This window comes from Neltuma alba, unplaced genomic scaffold (genome assembly GCF_004799145.2).
Source record: "Neltuma alba isolate B1F8T4 unplaced genomic scaffold, ASM479914v2 tig00011461_pilon, whole genome shotgun sequence".
Taxonomy (NCBI): domain Eukaryota; kingdom Viridiplantae; phylum Streptophyta; class Magnoliopsida; order Fabales; family Fabaceae; genus Neltuma; species Neltuma alba.
The window spans coordinates 1-10,489 of record NW_021636135.1 but is presented as its reverse complement, the minus strand read 5'-3'; the positions used below and the strand labels follow the sequence as shown (position 1 = coordinate 10,489).

The 10,489-nt window shown below is 35.8% G+C and overlaps 2 protein-coding genes and 1 pseudogene across 2 annotated transcripts; 1 reads left to right on the top strand and 2 right to left on the bottom strand.

Moving 5' to 3' along the window:
* Positions 1–4,045, bottom strand: LOC114713767 (rust resistance kinase Lr10-like; annotated as a pseudogene).
* Positions 4,046–7,057: 3,012 nt separating this feature from the next.
* LOC114713773 (rust resistance kinase Lr10-like) lies at positions 7,058–7,989 on the top strand. The gene is made up of 2 exons (XM_028898449.1): positions 7,058–7,678; positions 7,813–7,989. Exons 1-2 carry the CDS (start codon positions 7,058–7,060, stop codon positions 7,987–7,989), a joined length of 798 nt encoding a protein of 265 aa, XP_028754282.1.
* Positions 7,990–9,958: 1,969 nt separating this feature from the next.
* Positions 9,959–10,483, bottom strand: LOC114713766 (PR5-like receptor kinase). Its single transcript, XM_028898443.1, has one exon. It carries the CDS (start codon positions 10,449–10,451, stop codon positions 9,963–9,965), a length of 489 nt encoding a protein of 162 aa, XP_028754276.1. The 5' UTR covers positions 10,452–10,483; the 3' UTR covers positions 9,959–9,962.
* Between the last annotated feature and the right edge of the window lie 6 nt (positions 10,484–10,489).

Below are 10,489 nucleotides of genomic sequence, written 5' to 3'. Positions count from 1 at the left end.
TTGTTTCTAACAAATATTATTTCATTTTGATACATCTTACGCTAAAATCGAACTGTCTCTCGTACTATGCTGTGAAGATCTCTGAGGCGTCAACATGTCCTTGAAGCATCTCCACTACTCTGCCCATTGAGGGGCGATCACTTGGGCTCAGCTGTATGCAAGTAAAAGCAACTGTAATCATTTTCTGGGCTATCTTCTTCTCTTCTTCTGTGGCATTGCTTTTAAATATTGTTTCTTCAAACTGATCATGAACCCATTTCGCAAAGTAAGTCTGCCATGAATTCTGCACAACATCATAGTTCTTTCTTCTTCCTGCCATTTCCATCAGCATCATCCCAAAACTATAAACATCAGCCTTGTGCGAGATGCCTCCAATGTTTTTGTACAACAATTCAGGAGCCATGTATCCCATTGTGCCTCTAGCTGCAGTTAGAGACACAATACTTTTATCTGTTGGATATAGTTTTGCCAATCCAAAGTCTGAAATCTTGGGAGAAAAATTCTCATCAAGAAGAATATTGTGAGGTTTGATGTCAAAGTGTAGGATTTGCTTGTCGCAAGCCTTGATGTAGGTACTCAATCCCACGAGCCACCCCTAAAGAAATCTCATTGATCTTCTCATAATTTATTGATGATTTTTCATGCTCAGAAAGTATGTATTTATCTAAAGATCCGTTTGGCATGAACTCATAAACAAGAGCTTGCTTTCTTCTCTCTGCACAAAATCCTATCAATTGCACCACATTTACATGACGAATAGTTCCAATGGTGGAAACTTCATTGATGAAATCATGCCCATCTGTTGTTGACTTGCCTAATAGCTTAACAGCCACATCACGCTTGCTTCGAAGCTTTCCTTTATATACAGAACCATAACCCCCTTCTCCTAACTTATGCTTGAAATTTTTGGTCATTCTTCTTATGTCAGAGTAAGAGTATTTGATAGGCACTAAATTGCTGTGACTTCGTAGGAAGTCCTCAATGTCATCGTACTCAGATAAATGCCTCCTTCTCATTTTATATATTAGAAACCCCACAAAAATTGGGAATCCAAAAGCAAATTTTGCTGCAAACCACAAGGCAACTGCGGGCAAAAAAAGAAAAAAAAAATTAAATGAAAAGAAAATGACGCAACATAAAACAAAATTTCCAGAGAATTTCAATTAATTTCACTTGCATAAATGTCAGCGTTGTCCAATGCTTTCCCCTCCCAAACATTGAAAGGGAAATTTCTTACTAATGGTAGTAAATGTTTAAACAATTTCATGAAGGGTTAGGCACTTTCTGATCCCTAACTCGTTTTTCTTTATTCTTGTGTGTCTTTTACTTTTTGGTTGTTAACGTCTGGCTGAGTAACTACATCCATCATAATTGAAGTTATATCTTGAATATGGTTGGGGTTTCCTAAAGAAGTAGTTCTCGTCGATATACTTTGTTTAGGTACCTTGAAGTTGGTATATGCATGGAACTCTTTGTGGGGGTCCCTAAAATGAGGACTTCCCATTAAATTTTTTATGCTGTGGCTGGGGGTGCCAAAGGATAATTTCTATTACTAACTGCATGTTAGATAGAATTGGATTTAAGCTATAGATCACTTATTGGCAATCCTAAAATGGGGCAATTCCTACCTATCAATAGGATTCGTTCCCAGCAGAAAGGGGATCTGTGGTCGCTTAAGCAAGAAATCTTGAGTTCAAATCCATGTAAAAGTTAAAAAACGTCTTTGGATGAGCTACTCTTGATTGAGCTTGACAGTACTCTAATCTGACCCGGTCAAATAACCACGTGAAAAAATGGGCAATTCCTATTGATTCGTATACGAATGTACAGTTGAGATTCTCAAAAGGGATAATTTGCTGTGCAATTGCTATTACGTAGGTAGTGTAAATAGGAGTGAAAAAATTAGCTAGAAAGATGATTGCGTGTTAATTGAGAGATACTGAGTTTATAAATAGGATATATGCCTACTTTGTATTCATATTATGATTTGTAAACATCAGTGAAGTTACTCAGAGTGCATCTCTCAGTTTCTCTGTTCGCTATTACTTTTCCCTCTCCATTTGTTTCTGTTCGTCTCTCAACTCTCTCTCCTTCCCTCTCTTTCCTCCTTTCTCCTGTTAGAGTTGCAAAGTCTCGTCAGTTCCCCATTTATATACCTGCAGTTGTGCTTTAGTAAAACCATAATTTACTTTTGAATGTTAAATGCAAGTGATGAATTGCATTCTCTATCTGGTATCAAACAATTTGGAATAGATAAATGGTCAGAAGAAAAACTTAAGGAATAAAGAGATCTTACATTGATAAAAATTTTGCAGGCATGTGAATTTTTGGTCATTAATTATAAGAGAAAGCTTTGGTCAGGGGTTTAGACTATATGGCAATTTTAATACAAGTACATGCGGAGTCAGAGCCTGATCATAATCTGTCAACCATCTCAACAGCCAGTAACGTTATTACAATCTAAAATTAATACCACAGTCCACAGGATCAATGACAATAGGGATATAATAAAAAGGAGAGGAAATATAGCTGTAACTGAGGAAATTATGAGTTCCTGATAGAAAGGGGAAACTACATGGACTTACTGGAAATTGGTGAGATTACATGGATTGAGGGGTTAATTTAAAACTAAAAGATTTATAAATAGAATGACTGAGACCTGAATTAGGTAGTGATCACAGCATAAGAGTAAGAATGCATTGCATCCTAAATAAACTAGATTCATACGTTTGTATTTATATGTCTAACTGATAAGACTTGTCTTTTTAATGTCCTTGTAAGATTAGCACCTTAAAAATTTGTTTCTTGGATCTTAAAGTAGTTACTTACTCCTTCTTGTTCCTAATATAAGAGCTTAAACATTCTCTGTTTGTTTTACCAGAAAGGAAAACTTTTTTTATCCACACCACAATTGGTCGGTTCACAAAGTTTCGACCATCTATCGAAGCCTAACTCACAAGTACCTCCCACCTCCTCTCATAAAGGAGGTTATGGGTTCTATATTACATGTTAAAAGAGGGATAGATGCGATGGGTGTGTGGTTCCCTCCCCTATGACAGAGAGAGGTGTGCGTTAAATTGCCTAAACAAATGGGGGGGGGGGGGAGAACTAGAAAATTCTCTGCAAGGAGAAAACTTTGATTGGCACATACCTGTAATCGAGTAATACAAAGAGGATTCTGCATTGTCAAAATTCAGATTAAAAATATAATTAATTTCAGTATGACAACGATGACAATAATTACTTTTCTTCATTAGAATACGGAGATAACTATCCGCGAAGCTCACCCATTAACATTGCAGAAATAGGATGTCCTGCATCCTGATGACAGAGAATCATATTAGTGGCATTTTCTAGCCAGCAATTAGGTTCCCCTCCGTTCGCCACTCCACAACGATCAGCACGCCATTTGATGTGAATCCCCTTTACCACTTCACTCTCAAGTTTCTGATATGAGCATTTCTCATTACATGTCATCGGTCCCCATGGCACCATTTTCACCATCAAATCTATTTTGCAGGACTCTCCCACATCAGATGCCTTGGATAATGCTTCAGCATATAAGAATATTGCGCTTCTGGCTCTTCAGCAGAACAAAGCGCCACAATATTCTCATTCAGAGGAGAGAGAACTGGATTTTTGCAGCTGACAAACACTACTTCACCCACAAAAAACGATAATTTTTATCGCTCAGTTCCATCTCTTTTGCTGATGAGAAAACGTGGGTGAAGTTGTCGTATGTACGAGTGATAGCGGAGCAGTTGTTGATGTCATTTCCAGCAGTGATGGATTGGAGAGTGGTGGTAGAGTTAGTGGCATAAATGGCCTCTACTAGCTGCCTCCCATAGTTCAGATATAACACGCTTTTGTTCTTGTCACAGACTAGTTCGTAACTCGGATCGCTGATCACTTTGCTATTGCGATTATAGAAATATCTATACCTAAGATGTTGCACACGAGCAAAATCTGGTTTTGGTGAGAAACCAAACACTAGGAAATAAAAAGAAATAAGAAGGGTAAGGAAGATGACGGTTTGCGTTATCATTGTGAAGGATCTGGGAAAGGTGTCTACAAGGCGGTGATAGCTCTCAAAAGCATAGATGACGCTTCGATGATAGATCACTTTGGAGTCAATGCTATGTGCCAATTAACAATTTAAAGACGTGTGAACAACCAGTAGTTTCTTTTTGCCCCTTTTCTTATAACCTTGAAAAGTCTAACTCGCATTGATTGCGTTCATGAATTGATCAATTTCTTGGAAGTTAATTCTATACTCCTTCCATCTTCAAATATAATTTCAATCAACTCAGACAGTTCAAGAAAGTTAGTTTATTCTTTTAATCATGCCTTAAAATTTAAAATTTTCCATTAAAATACACTTGTGATGGTGAGTTGACATGATCTCATTTATAAGATACACCTAAAAGGATGTCTGAAAGATACACCTAAAAGGATGTCTGAAATTTTCACTCACTGTGTTTCTTATGTTTATCATTTTTTGATTTCTTCAAATTAATTTATCTAATTTATAAACTAATATATAATTTAATATTAAATAGGGATATTTTAAAGAGATTATGCCACACTTGTTATAATTAACTAATTTATCTAACTTTCTTAACCTACTTAAATCAATTAAGTAAATCTTATATTAAAGACAATAGGGGAGTAAGTGCCTAAGGTTTTAGTGCTTTTCACCAATTTTAAGTAATTTTCTGATCTACATTATTTTGTTATTTTTATCTTCAATTGTTAATGAGGCTCTTTTTAATTCATCCAACATTATACAGCATTTTTCCCCCAAGTGCTTGAAGTATTTTATCATTCAATTTTGCTCCTAAAGTATTTTTTTAGGAGTTATTTTGTTTCTGTCATTAATTTTCAAAAGGTTGATACATTCCACACTATAAAATATTTTTGTCATAACTTAAAGTAATTTTTTTCGTGTAATTTTGTCTTAAATTATAGGAGGAAGAAGCTAAAGAGGAGAGGGAACATAATATAATAAATTATAATTCATGAAGTGAAGGTTTGGGAGTAAGCAATACAAAAAGTCTTGAGAATTTGTGTAAGGAATTCAATTATGAGACAACTTATTAATAGGAGTTAGGTGGCTAATTCAAAAAAAAATTATGACAGTTTGACGACAAAATTCATGGGTGCCTTCATTGTCAAAGATAACTACCAAACGACCAACCAATGAATGCCAGGGGACCTATGCTGAGGAAACAAAGACAATGAAAGGTTTGAAATTTGGTTTCATTCCCATTTTTGGTGGAAATTTTCCAGTAAATAGGAGCAATGGTTCCTCCAAAATATCAAGAGGGTGGTTGCTTCCCATTCCTATCTTTCAAACTCACACAAATTGTGTCTTAGATTTCCATCGCTGCAATTGCTGGAATAAAGATTTGTATCTGTGGAGACGTTGAACACATATCCGCAGGATTCACTAAATGTTTCGACAAAGAGTGGTAAACTAGGAAGATATGAACCTTCCAAAACGAAGGCAAAGAAGATGATTAAGATTAGGTTTATCATGTGAAGGATCAGAGCAGGAAGAAACAAGCAGAGGTGATGGATCGAGACAACCACATATATTTATTCCAAGTTTTGAAACATTCAGGCGGCTTGACTTAAAGAAAATAACATTTGGATGAAGCACAATATAGTTCAGGACGGCTAACCCATTCAAACACGAGACAGCTCGACATAACGACAAAACTTATGGGTGCCTTCAGAGTCGGAGATAACTCCCAAACGACCGACCAAGAAATAAATGAAATGCATGTGCGGGCCTATACTGAGGAAGCAAAGACAATGAAAAGTTTGAAACTTGGCTTCATTCCTATTTTTCGTGGAAAGTTCCAGTAAACCGGAGCGATGGTTCCTCCAAAATACCAAGAGGCTGGTTGCTTCCCATTTTTATTGTTCAAACTCACACAAAATTGCATCTTAGATTTCAAGTATTGGCATTGCGAACAATGAAACAGCCCAGCCGATTCGCAACCCTGTTCTTATTCTTCTGCTTCTTAAATATTTTTGCCGAACCAAACATCCACGATCCATGCAAAGTAACAAGGTGCAGCCTTGATGGACCAGACGTCCGGTTCCCCTTTAGGCTCAAAGGAAAACAGCCAGAATGGTGTGCGTATAATCTGGCTTTGACCTTTACTGTACTGAAACAAACCAGACAGTGCTCGAGCTGCCTTTCTCAGTCAGGTTATCATACAAGACGTAGACTATAAAAAGCAATTCTTTGCCGTGTCAGAGCCTGATGGATGCCTTGCTCATCTCAATTTATCTGCATCTCCTTTTCGTTCAAATGATTATGATGAATCAAGCCAAATGTGTTATTCAATTGCTCAGGGACGTCTCGTAGAGATTCAGAATTTCAGCAATGGGGGAACTTTTCTTGCCTCGATGTTGCTGGCTATGAGTTTTAGCTATACCATATTCAGCAGAAATCATAGACTATCCTCTTCTATCATGCACGAGAATTCCTGGTTATGCATCATGCCTAATTCGTTTTACTATTACAATGAGCCTATATATCTGTCTTGGCTCGAACCAGATTGCAGAAAGTGTGAAGAAGATGGAGGGCAGTGTAGATTGACAGAAAACAAAGTTGAACGTGAACCTGAATGTTTCCAAAACCCTCATACAGTTATAGTTTTTTTTCTCGATTATAATACCTTCATAAAGAGAGTATAAAATCTATGTGAAGCTGATATAAAGTTTATTTTAGCAGGTCCATCAAAAAAGATAGTACTCACTGGTAAGGATTCTTCAGCCAACAGTTCATCATTTCACATATAAATTAAAGACAAAAGTTCCCAAATCAATTTATATACGTTTTGTACATGACGCTGTATTTGCAGGTGAAATCCTAGGCCCGTTCCTGCTCATGTTTGTTGGGTTTGTTGTTTATTGGGTTACTGTAGCTAGCCTAGAGAGGCAGGGTTACAAAAAAATTAAACTGTTTTTGGAGGATTACAAAGCACTTAGGCCGCTAGATACTCGTATGCAGATATAAAGAGGATCACTAATCAGTTCAAGGATGAACTTGGACAAGGAGCTTACGGAACTGTCTTTAAAGGGAAGCTATCTAATGAGATTCTGGTGGCTATCAAGCTTCTCAACACTTCAACTGGGAATGGACAAGAGTTCATCAATGAAATGGAGACCATGTGTCAAATTCACCATGTCAATGTGGCTCGCTTGGTTGGCTACTGTGCGGATGGTTTCAAACGAGCTTTGGTTTATGAATTTTTACCCAATGGTTCATTGCAAAAAATTCATAACTTCAGCTGATAGAAAGGATATTTTCCTGGGTTGGGAAAAGCTTCAAGATATTGCTTTGGGCATAGCCAAAGGAATTGAGTATCTTCATGAAGATTGTGACAAACGGATCCTCCACTTTGATATCAAACCTCACAACATTCTGTTAGATGACAAATTCACTCCAAAAATATCTAATTTCGGTTTGGCCAAACTCTGTTCTAAGGATCAAAGCATTGTGTCAATGACAACAGCTAGGGGCACTTTGGGCTATATTGCACCGGAAATATTTTCTCGGAACTTTGGCAATGTGTCTTATAAATCAGATGTTTATAGCTATGGAATGTTACTGCTTGAAATGGTTGGAGGAAGGAAAATCACAGATGTCACAGAAGAAATGGCGAGCAAGTTTACTACCCACAATGGATTTATAATCTTCTAGAGAACAATGAAGACATACAAATCCATGTGGAAGGAGAGGAGGACACTAAAATTGCAAGGAAGCTATCCATTATTGGACTTTGGTGCATTCAGTGGCATCCAGCAAACCGTCCAACCATGAAAAATGTGGTTCAAATGCTGGAAGGGGACGATGAAAAGCTAATCATGCCTCCTAATCCTTTTGGTTCTTCATATGCAATTAGAACAAGAGCTGCTAATGGAGTAAGGCGATTGCAACCAGAGTTATCTACCATTTCAGAAATAGAGTGAAGTTGAGATGGTTATAATGAGCTGTGTTAGATATAAATTTGTGTTTAGCTTGGTAGTCTTTCCTTCTTGTGTATAAAGTTCAAAATAGGATCACAGATAGTTATCCATGAAAGAATTTCTAAACAATTATAAATATGTAAGTCTACGTTTTTGCCAGTGGCTATAACCAACTTGAGAAAACTGTTGTCCAGTATTTCCTAACTACATGGTTCACTGAAGCTATATATCATAATCTAAGTTCTTTGAAGAATTATATCCTTTTGAATAAAATGGTTAGAAGAGAAACTACTGCAGAGGCCTACATATATGCGAATGGCTTCCCTATTCTGAAGCTTGGCTCACTCTTCATGAACTCATTTTTTGAAGCTTGGACTATCTATGTTGAGGAACTCAAATTATGTCAAATATAACCGAAATTCTTCTCGAAATGTATAACCACAAAGAAAGCTTAATATTTAAATCTCTACAGAAAGGGTTGTTGAGATGTGGGAGACAATGGTAAGAGTAACAAAAAAAATAGAAATGAGATTCACTTTTACTTTTTTATGAATTTGTATTAGAATTTTACAGTAAAGAATTTCTAAAAAAATAGTGGCCAATAAAAAATCGTTCTTGAAGTCTTCATGGACTTTATGAGAGTTTTATTGTAAAAACTTTTAAGACAGAATATAGTCGCTTTCCAACTTTTGAAAATTTTCCTAATTCAATTCTATACATTTATATAAAGCTCGACTAGGACAGATTTTAGGTGGCTGCCACTCAGGCATTGATGATTAAAGATATTATTAATAACAGTTGACTTGGAGTCAATGCCTTGTGCAATTCCACTACCATCACGCATTAATAAATGCCGCGAGAATTTTCAACGAAGATGAAGAGCATGTTTTGCTTCATTCTAGAACTATATATATAATTAAGGACTATAAATTAAATAGAAACAAAAAATTGAATTTATATAATCCAACAAATATTAATTACAAGAAAACTACATTTGCAATGGTTTCTAGGAAAAATTGGTGAGAAGTAACCAAAAGTATTAGAAATTATTTAAAGATATAGGTGCAACTCATTACAACTCTTTAATAAGTACAAAAGAAATAGGTATTGCATATGGCTGAAGAAAAATTGCACTCATATGTTGAAGATGAGTTATGCCTCCTGAATTCAAGCCATTTTAATCAAAATCTTCTCAAATACGTAACTTTTCAGCAAATTTTGCTTGCTTCTATTTAATTTCTCATTTTTATTAAAATGAAATATATATATATATATATATATATTATACTTCTGAAATTTGTTTAGTCAGATTATACTATTCCACATATTGTCGGCAAGAATTGATGTTCCGGTAACGATTGATTGGATGGAACCATAAGAAGATGGAAATTAATTTTTTTAAAAAGCCAAATTATTATATTGACTCCAGGTCAACCACAATTGATGTGCTTCCCTACCACTGGATTCATTATTGGCGACAAACTTTCAACAAAGTGATAAGAAAGATGGACCAAGCAGTTTCTAGGAAAGAGTGACAGTGATTATATATGTAATATTAAATTTGAAACTTAGTTTTATCTTCCTAACTCGTTTTTTCCATTCAAATCCACTGGATTCCTTATATCATCATGCAAGTTGTATAAACTACAAATTAGAATTCCACCAAGCAGCAAATTCTTTTTAAAATAATAACTGTAGAGAAACTTGTTAATTTAAATTTCCATATACTGAAGAAATAGCTATGTCATAAAAGAGCATGTAAAAACGTGGCAACATAAAAATTTCATTATTTACCAGGACAACAGCTTTCTTCCAACAATAACCTACATGTAATCCAATAAATCAGAGTATTTCAGAAAACATTAAAGATACTGACCATAATACTAGTTTTACTTATTTGCAAGTAGCTTAATAGAAACGCGAACTATCAGTAACAACAACATTTTCTTCTGAAATCTCTCTCCAGTTACATAAATTTAGGGAGGAAGAGCCTCTTGAAGCTCCATTTCTCCCTCAAGCATCTCTAACACATTCTTCATCGAGGGTCGATCATTAGGATACATCTGTATGCAATGTGAAGCTATTATGATCATCTTCTTTGCAATTCCTCTTTCCTCATCTGAGATATTGCTCCCCTCTATTGATTCCTCAAATTGATCATAAACCCATTTAGCAAAATAGGTCTGCCAGGAATGCTCAATGACATTTGAGTTCTTCCTTCTGCCAGCCATTTCCATCAGTAGCATCCCAAAACTATAAACATCAGCTTTGTGTGATATTCCTCCAATGTTCTTGTACAAGAATTCAGGAGCCATGTATCCAAATGTTCCTCTTGCATTTGTCAGAGACACAATACTATTATCTAATGGATACAACTTAGCTAATCCGAAATCCGAAATCTTTGGATTAAAATTTTCATCAAGAAGGATATTGTGAGGTTTGATATCAAAGTGTAGAATTTGCATATCACATCCTCGATGTAAATACTCAATTCCTCGAGCAA